Below are 15,311 nucleotides of genomic sequence, written 5' to 3' on the forward strand. Positions count from 1 at the left end.
GAGGACTGTTGAGGAAAGAAAATTGAGGGGTAAGGATATGTTAAAGTTAAAGAATCCATTTATGCTATTAATCTTGACTCCAAATTGTGGAATAAGCAAATTTGGTTGGAAATGTCTGAGATTTGGAATTGGTACCCCTAAGAGCTCTTGAAATTTGTCCATGACTGTCATGGTAGGTAATATACTACTAAATATTCTTAGAAAATGATTGAAGGGACCTTAGAATGACAACAAATAGGTTTGGTTTGGTTTGAAAAGAGGATCACGAGAGGATCGTGAGACGTTCATGATTTGGTGAGCTCCCATGGGAGGAAATCACTTGGACCGAATGCACAAAGTCAAGAGTCACTGACGCCCAGTTGGTCCTGATTTTATGTTCTTTGGATTAAACTCAACTCACGAGACCGAAGAACGCAAGACAGGAAAGAAGAAGACTTGAAATAGCAGTAATATAGACAAAGATAACGAAAGATCGGCAGTAATTCAATTCAGCCTAACTAAAGATGTGCCAAAAAGCCCTATCCTAACACACTCCTAAATTCACCTCGATTTTTTTTCTTCATGTCATTGAACTTCAGCGTACTCTGCGTATCTTTACTCTGGTGGTCTCGTGGGCCTTGCTGCTTTTGACCCGACTTTCCTCTTCCCTTTCCTTTCTTTTCTGGCAAGGGACATCGAGCACACGCAGCCCAATGAGAGAGAGCAAATCGCCTCTATTTAACGCCGGCACAGAGCACTCTGCGCCTCAGGTCCATTTGTTTCTCCTGACCGTCAGAAGCCATGAGGACCGTTTTCCTTTGTGTCACTGTAGCGCTGTCTATCGCCGCGGTCTTCTCTCAGGAGATCGTCACACTCCGCCTTCAAGGTACAGCTAAGTCGTTGCTTCGTTGCGTTTGCAAAGCTTTAACCATGTTTGCCGTTGACAGTGTTCCCAGCAAAAAGCATTGCCGGAGTGAACCAACTGAGCCTTCTGAACGAGCAAAACAAGACCGAATATGGCTTCAACATAACCGAAGCACGAGATCTTTGCACTAAACTTGGGCTCAACCTCGCCTCCAAAGATCAAGTCACCGAAGCCCTTAATAGAGGCTTAGAAACATGCAGGTGAAGATCAAAATGCGCTCAAAGGCAGATCAGACCTAAGGCATTTATCTTGATTTGATGTTGTTTTCTCTGAAAGGTTTGGATGGATTGATGAGCATTATGCGGTCATCCCCCGCATCCAGGCGCTTTTGAACTGTGGCCAAAACAAGGTCGGCTTGCTTCCGTGGCGAGCCCCGCTGGACAAAAAGTTTGATGTGTTTTGTTTTAATCAATCAGGTAAGAAAAGTTTGGCTCATTCATGTGAGAAACCAGCATGAGGGAAGAGCTTAAATGCAAAATATATATTATGTTAGCATATATTATAAACAAATTTCTCATTGAAAAATGTGGTTTTCTTTACAGCCAAAATCTGGCACACTGACATTCAGCAACAAAACATAAATAAATAACTTTTGACATCCGGTATCCTGTATTTACAACATTTAGCAAGATGATTTTGGTGTTCACTAATTAGTTGCAATTTTAATTATTTAGTTTGGGGAAAAAAATAATAATAGTATAGTAATTAGCAAAAACTTAGGTAGATATTTTTTCATAGTTTCCTTGGTGATAATATTTTACAAATACATTACAATCTAAATGCATAAAATAGGATTTTTCACAATCCAATTAATGTGCAAATACTCCAGAAACATACTTTCATGGTATTTTGCTGTTCTGGTCACTATCACAAATAAACTTTTGCTTTTTGAGGTGCAGGATTCCACTATCTCCTAATTTAATTTTTGTCTGCTTGGTGATCTGAGTATTGTAGACCATCTCAAAAAGCCAAAATAAGACCATCCTTCATTAGAGATTTTCATGAGAGCTAAAAAAAAACCAATAACAGCAAAAATATAATTATGTATACGAGAAGAATAAACAAAATACTAGCACTACAAGCCATTGTGTGTTTTTTTTCATCCACAGATTACACAGAACCAGCAGAGGGGGAAATGCCACCATCGATTCCCTCCGAGACCCCAACTTCAACTCCCAGCCTGGTTATTGTCGACCTATCTTTGACCTCTGACCTCACACTGCTGGACAACCTGGAGGGAGTAAAATTTGCCCGTCAAGCTGGCGACGAACCGAGCTCTGGAAGAGGGAAAGTGGTGCTCATCACCTCCACGTGTGCCGTTCTTCTCGTCGCAATAGCTGTCCTTGCATACATGAAAATGTAAGTTGTCCTCTCTTGGAACACTTTTCCGATTATTATTATTATCATTATTTGCCATTCATTTTGGCAATTGTTCTTCAAACGTGTGTTTTTGTGAACAGGAAAAGGCGCTTCCAGACAGCTGACGTGAGTCAAGAACACGGAGACGTCATTGAGGTCAAGACTTAAATGACAGCTTCAAGTTTTTATTCGTCTGATTTCAATTTATACACATAATTCACGTCTTTTTTTGCAACCAGGGTATTGTTTTGTGCCTTTTGGTAAATGTGACCACTGTAAAGGATATACTGTATCTAGCCTCAGCATAACAATCACATTCATTTTCATTCCATCTTTTTATTTTTCACTTGGTGGAAACGCATGCAAATAATGGAGACTTGTTTAAACAACTAAAGTCCATGTCATTTGTGTGTGAAATTGTCCAAACTAGTGTTAACAGCCCTCGCTCATCGTGCAATACAGATTGAAGTGCAAATGAAATTTATACAGTGATGAATATGTAGAGGTGCCCTTAGCATTATTTCCATTTCTTTAATCCAATGAACATATGAATCATGTAAGTCTTACATGTGGTGTCCAAACTTTTTTCTCTGAGGGCCACTTTTAAAAGAGTCAAAGGATGAAAGGGCCAAACTTGAAATACTTCCACTTGTATTTGTTAAATAGACGATTGGAATCCGATTTATTTTTTAAAAAGAAGGGATCTCAAAATGTATTTTAAGTTCTAATTCATAAGGATATTTCAAAATAGCCTATGTATACTTTCAAGATTTGAGAAATTTTATAGTCCAAATGAGTGAAAAATCTGGAGTGTTTGAACATTCAGGTCAAAGTGACATTACATATTTAATATTTTTGTATATTTTTATATTATTTATTCACACAACAGAATTCATTGCTTCCGACTTGACCGCATCCACGAGGAAACTGAGTTCGTTGCATAAAGTTTCATGCCGGTAGGCCATGCGAATCTGCGCCACGTTGGTGCGACGGATGTCATTTCCCTCGGGTCCGTCTTTGAGATAGTTGACCCCCAAAAAGTGCTTCTTGTCCTGCATATTACATCAATAGTTCTCCCATAATTTTTCAATGTTTCACAGAGTCAAAACATGACACGTTACCTGGTCAGAGAGTCCGCATTGCACCACGCTGTTTCTTGCTATTTCACACACATCACAAGTGCTGAGCTTCCAAAGTTGAGCCGCTATTGCGTATTCCTCCATCAGAGGCTCCTACCACCCGAAAGCATCATCTTAGGGGTAGTTGATCTCCATCTAGTTAAGTCGCCACTGAAGTATAGTCTTACCTTGGTGTAGTGAAACTGCATGGGGTCATCTGTAGACAAGGACACGCAGAGTCCTTTGTGCAGGAACTCTCGCAGCGGGTTCTTCGAGTATTCCAAGAACAGGCTGTTGTTGCTTAAGGGTGACATGGCAATGGGTACTTGAGCCAGGTAGTATAAATACTGAAGCACTGGGCTCTACAAGTGAGGAACACAAGAAAAACGTATTACATTTAACTGTTAGATGTACTCCATTCATCTCATTTCAGGCGTTGAATTCCGTGTTAAGTGCAGTCTTCCCTCGATTATCGCGACTTCACTAATCGCGAATTCCCGCCTTTGCGAATTTTTTTCTGCTATCATTTTTTCAGTTCATAAAAATGTGAAAATCCACGCTAAAACTCGCAAGCAGAAGCCACTCCCCTGTCTTCTGCTTGCTACTAGGACTCAGCACTGAAAAAAAAGGTATAGTTATAATAGGGGTGATCCTATTTCGCGATTTTTCGATTATCTGGTCTACATTAATCGCGATATTCGAGGGATTACTGTACCTTCTTCAGGTTGAGCCCATGTGAGATGTTATCTGCTGTCAAGAAGGCAGACACCAGATGAGTGACGGATCCTGCTTCTCCGCAGTGTGGGCGGAACTGGAAGGTGCTGAGGCCACGTTCCCTACCGACCACATGGGGTGAAGACTGGAGAACGCCAAGGTATGTTGACGAGACAGCGACAGAACGAGAGCTCACTTTCTCAGGTTGTTCAGGACCATGATGTTGGCATACATGTGGAAGAGGTAGTAGCTATACGGAGGGTTGTCGTCTCCCGTCCACTGCTCCGGCTTTGGACTCCGAAAGGAGAACATGTGATCGCTGTGCTTGGACTCGTCATCGACGCTGTCAAAGCCCGATACCTGCGTGCGGATTACTTTCCTGTTAATAATTACTAGGTGTAAATTCATTTCAATGATACCACGCGGTCCACCTTACATATTTGAGGAACACGTGGAGCTCTTTGTGGGTTTGAGGATGAATGGTTGCCTCAAAAAGGGGAAGGAATATATTCTCAAGCATCTTGGCAAAATTAGGCACAAGCTGCTTTGACCTAAAAATGTCACTGAAACACACATTGAGTTCAAACTACTGGCTTGAGAAGCATCTGATACATTTATTGACATTTGAGCTACCATAAATGGTGGTGCGCCTTATGTATAACTGCATAGAAATTACGCCCAAGGATGAATGCGACAGTTCACAAATCACAATTTCTTTCGACTCTCTTTGGTTAAATGCTAAATGTTAATTTACACCACAGAAGATTTCCCAGATATGAAAATATTTATCAAAGTTTTCCCCAAATGTTTCAAAGCCATAGTCCTTGCACGACTATCGAATGTAAACTTTTGACCTTAAAGAATGCAAAGCATTCAAGAAGTTACGACTCACTATATTCTAGGCACTTGAATGACCCATCTCATGTTTGGAGAGTGTACTTTGTGCAGAATAAACCACTTGGCCAGGCTGTGCCACTCCTCTGGAGCGCGTCCGTAGATGGACAAGCGAGGCTCGGCGTGCTGGTATTTACTTTCCTCCAAATCGTGAGCTACTTCCTGGAAAAAGAATGTGAGTAAAACAGCTTTTTATCATCACAGTCCATAAGTGCTCGTGACTCTTCCCACTAAAATAGATGTACTACTTCATTAAACATAAAAACACAAGGAATACCATCAGGATCCTGCCAACTATTGGCATATTTACCTTGATGATGCGAGCAAAATACTCGCCATTGAGAAGGTTGTCTGTTTTCAGAAAGATTTCTCGGAGTTCACTGGCTCCAACGGGATTATACTTAGAATTGAATTTATCAAAGCGATGAAACGTGTGCCTTCCCTGTAGAGAAGATATTAGCAATCATGTGTGCTCAGTTTAATCATATGTATCATTACAGAATTGTAGAACCCTTTGGCTTCAGAATTCTTGAAAAATAAGCCATGGGTTTTCTGGTTTTAAGATATATAATCCTTAATAATCGGTAATAAACGATCAAAGGTTTATTTATCTTATTTAGCAGATCATGGGGATATTTTTGTTATATGATTAGTTTGATATATTAGCAATATTTGGCATCAGTGTTGCAAATAAGACCAATAATATCTTTTTTTTCTCAGGAGTAGTAGTATATAAAACTTTACCGAGAAGCTAATGCTAACTAAGAGGATAAACTGACTAAATCAACTGGATTTAACTAGAGAAATGTCATTTCAGATGTTTTATTTGAGATTCAATTTGGCAATTAAGGATGAGACTCTTGAAAAATTAGCTTTTTAGGCGCTATTCTCGTGTTTAGGCCTATTTGGTCACTCGATCTGTCACTTTTCTCTTCATTTTTGTATTTTTATTCATTATTATTTTTTCGTTTCATTTTGTATAATGTCCTCTAACGCTGCAATGAACCATACATCGATGTTAGACAATGCAATCTTACAGCATGTACATCCAGGGAGTCCACGGTGAGGTCATAGGGGTCCAAATTGAGGCTTTGGAAAACCTCTTCAAGAGTCATTTCTCGCCCAGCATTTTCCATGACCACGCGGTCCGAATCACTCTTGTAAGTTTCCTGAATGAACGTCAGTAGGTGCTTCTGAGACATGCATGCAGCGGCATGAATGTGTGTGTCCACCTATGTTCGAGATAAAGGAATAGTGCAGGCTAGTGAAAATAATCTTGTTTATTAACGTGTAAAAAAAAAGACAATTTCATTTGATCCAATGTGTAATAATGGATAAAAGTGTAGATAAAAGCCAATATTTCCCAGAAATAGACAATTTAGCAGTTGTCAGACATTTTTTAAATGGAGAAAGATATTTGGACAGATTGAAGAGGTACACTGCAAGAGTGTGTGCCTATTTTTTAGCTACTTTATTACTTGTTTTGTGTGTATATAATGGTGACATCCACCTTTCTCACGTTGTAGAAATCTCGGTGAGGCACACTTTTCAGTTCCTTGAGTTCCGCCATCTCGTTGAGCATTTCGTGGAGGTGGAATTTGGAACTCAAGAAATTCAGGCGCCTGTGACAGTAAGTTTTCCTAAAAATCACAAAGTTACACATAATTAGATGGGAATTTAAACCACAGGATACCATTCACACACAACCAGAGGCCCATCATCTAAAACAGGGGTAGGGAACCTATGGCTCGGGAGCCATATATGGCTCTTCTGATGGGTGCATGTCACTAACCTGTGAGGTAAAATATATATTTAAATCGCTGGTGACAGAGCCGAGTCCCGAATGCACCAATAGGAGCGTCACCTCGATACTATGGCGCTGACACTACCTCTCTAACTTCACTCATCCTTTTTCCGTTAGACTTTTCTGCATGTATATTTTCATTGATTAGCAACTGCGTAAGAGTGTTGTCAATGACCCCCCAAAAAATGTCATTTTCACATTTTTACTCTTAAATTCTGAGTATGGCTCTCGAGGAATAAAATTTCCAAAATACGGATTGTTTATGGCTCTCTGTGTCAAAAAGGTTCCCGACCCCTGATGTATACCAATGCTCACATGCAACAAAACCTTGATATACACACTAAAAATACAAACAACAAATCAGGGATAACAAAAACAATAGCGTGAGAATGAGTTGCCCCTCTAATGACACCAGTATATGATAGTCATCATTCTGTTGTGGCAACTTACGTGGGTCCGTCTGCAATCATGGCCAGCACGTGACCGAGATCTACAGCAAAAGTCTCCAGATCAGGATAAGGAAGGTCCCGCGGACGCTTTTCTCGGAGATCCTCGGCACTGTCGTACACGTGCACGATCCCGTCTTTTAATTTCAGTTCACAGGTCAGGTTCTCAGGGATATTTTCCATACTGTACGGATCCTCCTCTTCCGTTGGGCACGGACACATATCTGTTGACGGAAGATTGAGTTCACATCTTCCAGCGATCGGCATAGTAGTCTTTTTCAAACAAGTACAGCGTCTTCAAACCCGGATGAACTTCTTCGTCTTCACACCATCTGATGTTTTCAGCCTTGTGAAGGTACCGCGCTGTGGTTCTGCAGAATCTGTGATAGGCCAATTTGGAGTACTTCTCACGAATCAGCAAAGCCTTCAGAAGACTTTTAGCCGCCTGCTCATAGTCTTCCACTGTGATCTGAATCAAGTAACACGATAATATGGATAATATTTCATCAGTGAGGAGTCATCCATAGATAAGCAGTTATTTATGGACTAGCCCTCGGGTGGAAATGACCCGGGAGAAAAAAAACAGCAAAATAATTCCCTTAAGGATCTGTACAATCATACATTTGTTTTGATTGACTGGAAAAATAAAGACGCACTCACTCCTGCACAGTAATCCCCACTAATTGTGACCCTTTGGTAATCAGGGCAGTATTCTGGCATAGAAGAGCAGAGCGAGCTGGAGCTCGGAGACACGTATGGCGTGGGAGGACGTGGCCATGCCCAGTCTGGATTTCCCGAGATCTGCATGGACATGGACTGGGAACGAATCATTTTTAAGCTTTTGCGCCTGTAAAAGGGAATCATATACATCCAAAATATTGAACTCCTTCTCTGGCATTGGCAACAATAGCCTTTCAACACATTTGAATTTTTCAAAAGGCATTTTTAACGTCGATGGAGTGTATCCACCTTTTGGTACTCTCCTCAGACCGCTGTTCTGCCAGCTCCTTCATCAGCTCGTGTTCTTTGGCTTCCTGCAGGCTGATGGGGCAGTCCTCGGGAACCGAGAACATGGACAAAACATCCTTCTGGTCCTCTTCTTTCAGGGCCGACGCGTAAACTTTTTCCACCAAGAGTTGACTCTCTTCAACCTCACTTAGGGTGACCTTAGGGAATTGGCGAGGCATGGCCGCTCTTTGGAAAAAGCCTGAGTCGAAGAAGCACGCTCAGAAATGACTGCGCTTTCTCATCCAACTGTTTTGGAAATAAACACATCGTCACAGGGGATGATTTGTGTGTAGTGAGGACATTGACGTGGACGTAACATGGCTGCAATAGCAGAGACGGACGGCCCTGACTTAATGTTGTTATTTAGTCATTTAAACGAGTCAGGGCGCTTCCAGGAAGCTTAATTGCCATCCTCTTTCCGGACAAAAAGTGCACGCTACTGTAGGGCATTACGCAGAAATGTGATATGTTTTATTGATCTGCAAATGGAGACCTTTTAAATTATTCAGCTAATTACATGAGCTTGGTGTTTCTTTTCCTCTACCCTAGGACAAACTTGTTGCTTTGAGATCTGCATTACCTCTACTCATATTTTCTTTCTTAGTAGCAGAAATGCAAATACTTCAATGTACCTTCCTGACTTCTTACTGTGAATAGTATACTTTAATTGTTTGAGAGTTGTTCTTGCATTCTAGTTTCAAGGCAGAAGGGGGCAGCTTGATATCATAGTGCGTTATAAAACATCCCAGGCTGGAATAATAGGGCCACTTGAAAGAAATGCATATCCATTTTGCCATTGATTTTCCATGGAATGGAATTCTGCCCAAGCAAAGATAAAATGCAAGTAGAACCTGGACTAGTCAATTGCTTACATAGACATTGAGAATGTGTATATGAAGTCAGAATTTGTTTATAGTTTGAGATACGATTGCATTGTGCAAGAGTTCCAGTCAGTGAACATGGAAAAAGAAAGCAAATAGATCAGAAATCACTTGAAAATTCAGAACTGTCGATTATCTTGTCATTTTTAAAGCAATATTTAACATTTTACATACTGCATTTCAATATCTTGACCATATTATAATACTAGGAATATCTTTGTAATTTTTTTATTGAAGTGATTCTATTTTGAGGCATACTTCCTTTGTGGGTCAGAAAACTGATTTTGTACTAAATTCAATTATACTTCAGTCATTCATCACGTCATGGTACAGTTTTCATTTGCAATGTGCATGCAGCATCACAAAGCAGTCGGCAAGATATTTGTCAACATCCGCAACCGACAATTTCTTATTTTTAAATCAGTTCACTCACCGCTTCAGATTCAGAAGTGTTTCTACACAGCAGGCATGCTCCTTTTAGAGAAACACCAACCCACGCCTTAGTGTAATATTTAATATCTCTCATGCCGCCCTACAAGTCCATGGCAGTCCATCCTTAACTCCTTCATTGCTACATCATAATGCAACAATATGAATCTGACAGGTATACCCCCATCTGTCAGGTTCATGGGGGTTGGCCTTTGAATCAGCAATTTGTATTGTAGTTAAACCAATTGATATATGGTATCACCCCTCCGATTTATTAGTGGTGCAACAATATCTGAATCTCATGGTTTGTTTAGAGTACAGTTCTGACATTGAGGGTTTTATTCAGGGTGCGTTCAGAAACTTCTTGTGTGGAGTTTGTATTTTCTTGCCGGGCTTGTGTGGGTTTTCTCCAGGTCGTCTGGTTTCCTTTCACATCCTTGGCATGGTAGGCTGCTCGGACACTCTAAATTGAGATTATATCATCGTATATACTACTATGATATTATTTTTCAATATTTATCAGTAATGATTTGACCTCCCATTCAAATTGGATTCAATGGCACTCAATCACTGCCCCATTAAGGGATACATAGGACTAATGAAACAACATATCAGGCGTTAAATTGTGGTTTTCCTGCTAGGGAGCAACTGAGGGCCTGAACTCCCTGATTTAGCCAGGCAGCGTTTAGATTACGAGGCTAATCCCCTCAATCCAGGTTATTAGTGTACTTTTAGAGTTGCTTTTCAAGTATACTGACTTTGAGCCCGTATCGCCTTAATGGACAGCAGAGGGGGGCACAAATTATTCTACATTGTCCCTCTCCTCCCCATAGTCGTGCACAGTCATAGCTAATCTGAATTGTTCTCTCTTGACCAGCACTAATCAGTTTTTGAGTGGTTTGGTCACCGCGGTGGCGTCATCGGCTCATTGGCTTACTTAACCGTACATAATTAGAGTACAGTGACTGGGGCACATCCATCTTAATTGAGTCTAATCCTGGTTCACCTTAACACGGATACTTTTCACACTTGACATACTGGTAACTGCTGCTAATTCATAAAGTCTAAAATGATACACGGCACGATTCGTGTGCTGTGGCGTGATTGACACACTAGATGGCAATAGAGAATAACTAATTGAAGTGTAAATAGGTCACTCACTAGGGGGGAGATCATCCATCTTCAGTTTTCTATTTTAAAGAACATCTTCAGCAGATGTTTTCAAACTCGATAGACATGCAACTGTTATGAAATGGGGTTTGGGTTTCAAATTTTACTTTAGTCACATCATTAGTTGTTGTCTCTATGTGTGACCCCTGCAACTTGACCAGTGAGCATTGAACTAGGAAGGCATGCAGTGAATTATCGAGATTCAGTGCCATTGACGACGGTAGAGGTCCAATACGTTTAAACTGGGAGGGATGGTAGTGATCCCAGTTCAAATGCATTGAATATCTATCACCTTTAGTGGTAGGGAAAGATTCAAACCCATCTAATTTTTTGCAGTTTATTCGCTTCGATCTGCGAAGGCAGTGATCCATTTCGAGTCAAAATCATGCCCAGGCTTTATAAACCTGGTGGGCAACTCTCCGCCATTGTACTGAATTATATTGCAATACTTGTGTTTTGTTTGTTTCAACACTCTGCCTTCTTGTAAGACTATGTTTAAAAGGTGTTAATAAGTGACACATTTTAACAAATAACAGTCTTTTCAAAATTCCTGTCAACCTAATATTTTTATTTGATTCTTGGATTATTTTATCCCTCTCATGGAAAAAAAAACACCAGCTAGTTTTCTGAGGTAAACCCTGTAGCCCCACAGAATATTTTTTTCTATGGTTATATAAACAGCAAATATACCAAGAAAATGATTAAGGTTTCTTCTCTCGTGAGTAAAAATATGAATATTAAAAAAAACAGTTTGATGTGTCTAGCTATATCTGTTCATTAATATCTGTCTGATTTCATGTCTGAAATGGTGCATTGCTGACATCTGCTGGAAATTGTGTGTCAGTGGAATTGTTTCCAAGTGTGACTCTGATTGACAAATACATACTTGATATGGCAGTGATGTTAATAGAATGGTATTAATAAGATAATCTCTCCAAGGAATCATTGCCATTGATTAACCACCATTGAACTGTTCTGCGTAGTATCTCGTAACCCTAGCAGCATAATTGCTAAAGTCATTTTACAAAGTAACGCGGGGTATCCCAATCACAGTGCTAGACGTCCAATGCATTTTATGGAATGGACGGTGTATTGCTATCAATAGCAGGCAATAATTTAATATACTGTCATCTGAGCAATAAAAATAGCAGTCTGCTTGCTGGGAATTTTCAGTCATTGATTTTATAGGTTTCAATGGCAGGAATTTGAGTTTTCCAGATTCATTTTTTTTAGTCATTCTTGCTTTTTCAAACCTTCCAAAAATGCTTACAAAATGCTGAGCTTCAGTTTATTGACTTGTTTTTTTGGATATTTCCTGATCACAAGGTGATATGTCCCTCCTCTTCATTCCATTTTGCAGTAAGGCCCCCACTGGAACCATTTTTTGGCGATCCCCTCTGAGTCTGGAACGCCACAAAAACGTGAAAGCCAATGACAAATGATATCTGCACTCTTCAGTCGCTGGAATCCGAATGGAACGACGAGCACTTTGCTGCAGCGGGAATGTCAAACCCGCCCGTCACGCCAGCACATCCTTCTTCTGTTCCAAGCATCTTTTCCCAATGAACCCAAATCAAGATGGAGCAAGACAGACAGCTTTGTGGACAAATCCGTACGAGCTGTATCAAGCAGGAATGCGGCTCGCGCCCCGTCTGCCCTTTCTTAAAGAAGGAGGTGGGAGGTCACAAGTGAGGGAATGTTGTGAGACGAGAGGAGACTCTAATGAGAGATCACTTAACAGAGACCAGGTGCTGCCTGTCTTTCTCCATTCCAGACAATAGACGCTCGTGCTGGAATTTACGGCAGCCGGGAGCAAAAGGAAGTCTGGACAAGGTCAAGGTTTGCTTTGCAAAATGTTTATTACATGAAAATATTATTGCTTGAACACAAATAAAATAAACAACCGTTGCAAATAGATAGTAATATATCAAATCATCCCACTATTACTGAATAATGACAAATACAATGCCCCCTTATACCATATATTCCTTTCTGTACAAAAATAGCTCTATGTGTATTTCGATGTAACTACATATAATATTAAATAAATGAATTCCTATATACAAATACAGTATCTCCAATAAAAATATAGATTGCACATGTTTTTGTACAAATAACAACTTCAAGTATATTTCAATCCATTATGGATCAAGGCATTTCTTTTCCTTTCTACAGTGCCCAAAACCGGTTCCACGTGAGCGTCTTTCTCCCCGTTTGGCATCGGAGTCCAAATGTAAAAGTGCTCGCAGCTTTTTATCCTCGCAGGAGAGCACTTTTCAGAGTTCACACCAGAGGATGAGTCCAGTCACTTTGGTGGAAACCGACGCTCATCGGGTTCCCGGAAAACGGCGGTCGAGGGGCGCCGTTCCGTCCAGTGTTTGCAGTCTTTGTTCGCAGTCGTTTTCTGGCTCTGCATCGACGAGTGGCGAGGCCCAGCTCTCAAGAAAAAAAAAACAACCAAAACAGTGCAGTGCAGCCAGCCAGTCACACCCGGACGAATGGATCCGTCCGATGCCCGGCAAATCTGAGACTCGCTCGGCTTTTCGCTGATCAATCTGGCCAAAGTCTGCTTCATGTCTGCCGCAGCAGAGCCTCGAGCTTGTGGACTTGTGAGTCTGTGGTGCTCCAAACGGGCCTGAGCCGGCCTCGCTCCAACCTCAGCTGGAGTCCGCGCCCGGGTACGGCGCGACGCCTGCGGCCGTATCCGTGCGGGCTTATCTTGACTGGAGGTGCGTGGTCATTCTTCATCTTATTGTTGAGGAGGTGCAGGCGGTGCGCCAGATCGTGCACTGAGCAGGTCCCCAGAGAACAACCCTGCCTTCTGGACTGGTTGGCAGATTTTTTTGACCTTTTGCTCCGCACGTTGGTTTCGGTGCTGGAGGAGGAGGAGGAGGAGAAGAAGGTTAAGCCAAGATGCTTATTTTGGTGACAAAAGCACCCGGCTGAAGGAAGGCACGTACCTGGAATGTGGCAGCACATCTCCCCTGCTGTCCTCTTGCCTGACAAAGTACTCAGCGTTCACAGACCCGCTGCTCAGATCCCGTCTGAGTCTGCTCCCGAGCCATATGCTTAGCCTTGAAGGAGGGAGGGCAGACATCCGTTAGTCTCAAAAGGCAGATTGGACCGACAACTGTCGTCTGGAAGACGGTGGAACCGACTCACCTCTTTTTCAACTTGGGGTTGACTTCAAGTTCCACACAGTGCGCCGCTGTGGCCACCAGGCAGCAATAGAGGAAGGCCTGGAAGATAAGTTTCATTTTTCCTCCTGCAAAAGCAAGGAAGCAGCCGGTTAGTCATTGGCGACAATTTCATACTCTCTTGTTGTACTACAGTCAAATAGTAACGCTTGCACAAGAGTCCAAAAGCCGGCTTATTTGCACTCATCATTCATTTATTTGAGAAGTTAAGCTGGGGTCACATTTTCTTCAGTTAAGTAAACCTTCAACCAGGCTTTGGGCCCCTGTCCAATAATGTGAAGGACACTGTGCACCAATAGAAGCTACCAAAATAGACCTGGCGCATTAACAGTAAAACAGCAGCTTGGAAATGCAATTTACAAGCAATTAAAATGCTCTGTCATCATCGCACGCTGCGAGCCTTGCACACCTCGGAGGAAGTTTCCCGCCGCAGACGCAAACATGCACATTAAGAGCTGAACTGCTTATATAACCAGACAGATAACCTGTCCTTCTCTATATACTTGTGCCCTGACCTCAAAAAAAAGAAAGCAAGGATAAAGCCATCAGCTGGGAGGACAGCAATCACAAGAAGCTCCTCAGAAAACAAAGACAAGGAAAACAGAAGGCAAAATACCTGTGATTTTCTCCTGGAAGACAAAAGTTGTCCTTTTTCTGACGAGTATTCCACAAGTTTGGGTAATATTGCCACTGGTCGTGTAAGGCAGCTGTGTCACTCTGCTAATAGCTACACACACCAGACTGGGAGCATTTATACAGGAGGTGGGAGGGACTCATTGACTGACTCTCATCCTTCACCCCCCCTCCGGCTCCCAGCAGCACAAAAAAAAAATACTTAAACAGTTGTAGAACATTTATTCCATAAGGGGGAAAAATGCATCATAGTAAGTCCCTTTCTAAAATACAGCTTTAAATGTATGCATATTTTAAAATCACACTGTAGCGTGCCACTCCCTGACACAGTGAAGTTCCACGTCTGCTTGATAAATTGGACATTTTTTTTCAATGTTTTCAACTCATTGTTCAAGTTATTGAACTGGGTAAATATGCTTCATTGTAAATCCAATACACTCAAGGTATTTGTTTGTGTGAGGTAAATATCTCGCCTTATGCCTTGATTTATTTGAGCGTGCTGACTAAGCGAGGTGGAATTTTACAATTATACTAAAAAAAAAAGAAAAAAAATACATGAACAATATTAGTTCAGGCATGTTTGAAATAATTGGCTGATTTGTTGCTTTTAGAAAAGCCTTGGCAAATGCACACTAATCCATCACTCAAGTGTTAATAGAATAGAATACGATAAGGATGCATTGCTGATAATGTAATTAATTTACATTAATATAAAATATAAGCTCTTATAAAAACAAACACCTTTATTGCATTA

At 41.2% G+C, this 15,311-nt stretch overlaps 3 protein-coding genes across 3 annotated transcripts; 1 reads left to right on the top strand and 2 right to left on the bottom strand.

The window, feature by feature from the left end:
• Positions 1-640: 640 nt before the first annotated feature.
• lyve1a (lymphatic vessel endothelial hyaluronic receptor 1a) lies at positions 641-2,759 on the top strand. The gene is made up of 5 exons (XM_077592493.1): positions 641-865; positions 927-1,104; positions 1,181-1,320; positions 2,014-2,263; positions 2,365-2,759. The coding sequence occupies exons 1-5, from the start codon at positions 781-783 to the stop codon at positions 2,429-2,431; spliced, it is 720 nt and encodes a 239-aa protein (XP_077448619.1). The 5' UTR covers positions 641-780; the 3' UTR covers positions 2,432-2,759.
• On the bottom strand, positions 2,433-9,610 carry ampd3a (adenosine monophosphate deaminase 3a). Its single transcript, XM_077592504.1, has 15 exons — positions 9,562-9,610; positions 8,209-8,493; positions 7,900-8,086; positions 7,543-7,708; positions 7,244-7,463; positions 6,500-6,629; positions 6,027-6,221; positions 5,300-5,431; positions 4,988-5,151; positions 4,532-4,658; positions 4,292-4,455; positions 4,097-4,217; positions 3,570-3,743; positions 3,385-3,495; positions 2,433-3,315 (listed from the first exon to the last, which is right to left on the bottom strand). Exons 2-15 carry the CDS (start codon positions 8,424-8,426, stop codon positions 3,142-3,144), a joined length of 2,283 nt encoding a protein of 760 aa, XP_077448630.1. The 5' UTR covers positions 8,427-8,493; positions 9,562-9,610; the 3' UTR covers positions 2,433-3,141.
• Positions 9,611-12,567: 2,957 nt separating this feature from the next.
• Positions 12,568-14,630, bottom strand: adma (adrenomedullin a). The gene is made up of 4 exons (XM_077589943.1): positions 14,541-14,630; positions 13,890-13,992; positions 13,688-13,801; positions 12,568-13,602 (listed from the first exon to the last, which is right to left on the bottom strand). Exons 2-4 carry the CDS (start codon positions 13,982-13,984, stop codon positions 13,299-13,301), a joined length of 513 nt encoding a protein of 170 aa, XP_077446069.1. The 5' UTR covers positions 13,985-13,992; positions 14,541-14,630; the 3' UTR covers positions 12,568-13,298.
• Positions 14,631-15,311: the final 681 nt, after the last annotated feature.

Source organism: Stigmatopora argus, chromosome 2 (genome assembly GCF_051989625.1).
Source record: "Stigmatopora argus isolate UIUO_Sarg chromosome 2, RoL_Sarg_1.0, whole genome shotgun sequence".
NCBI lineage: Eukaryota > Metazoa > Chordata > Actinopteri > Syngnathiformes > Syngnathidae > Stigmatopora > Stigmatopora argus.

What these genes read in the sequence shown, in the direction of transcription:
- lyve1a (XM_077592493.1), top strand. Translation starts at nt 781, where the DNA reads ATGAGGACCGTTTTCCTTTGTGTCACTGTAGCGCTGTCTATCGCCGCG. An exon ending in AGAGGCTTAGAAACATGCAG is followed by an intron (nt 1,105 to 1,180) that starts GTGAAGATCAAA and finishes TTTCTCTGAAAG; the next exon opens with GTTTGGATGGATTGATGAGC. An exon ending in GTCCTTGCATACATGAAAAT is followed by an intron (nt 2,264 to 2,364) that starts GTAAGTTGTCCT and finishes TTTTGTGAACAG; the next exon opens with GAAAAGGCGCTTCCAGACAG.
- adma (XM_077589943.1), bottom strand. Translation starts at nt 13,984, where the DNA reads ATGAAACTTATCTTCCAGGCCTTCCTCTATTGCTGCCTGGTGGCCACA. An exon ending in AACCCCAAGTTGAAAAAGAG is followed by an intron (nt 13,802 to 13,889) that starts GTGAGTCGGTTC and finishes CCCTCCTTCAAG; the next exon opens with GCTAAGCATATGGCTCGGGA. An exon ending in GATGTGCTGCCACATTCCAG is followed by an intron (nt 13,603 to 13,687) that starts GTACGTGCCTTC and finishes CTCCTCCTCCAG; the next exon opens with CACCGAAACCAACGTGCGGA.
- ampd3a (XM_077592504.1), bottom strand. Translation starts at nt 8,426, where the DNA reads ATGCCTCGCCAATTCCCTAAGGTCACCCTAAGTGAGGTTGAAGAGAGT. An exon ending in TCTGAGGAGAGTACCAAAAG is followed by an intron (nt 8,087 to 8,208) that starts GTGGATACACTC and finishes TCCCTTTTACAG; the next exon opens with GCGCAAAAGCTTAAAAATGA. An exon ending in ATGATTGCAGACGGACCCAC is followed by an intron (nt 6,630 to 7,243) that starts GTAAGTTGCCAC and finishes TGTGATTTTTAG; the next exon opens with GAAAACTTACTGTCACAGGC.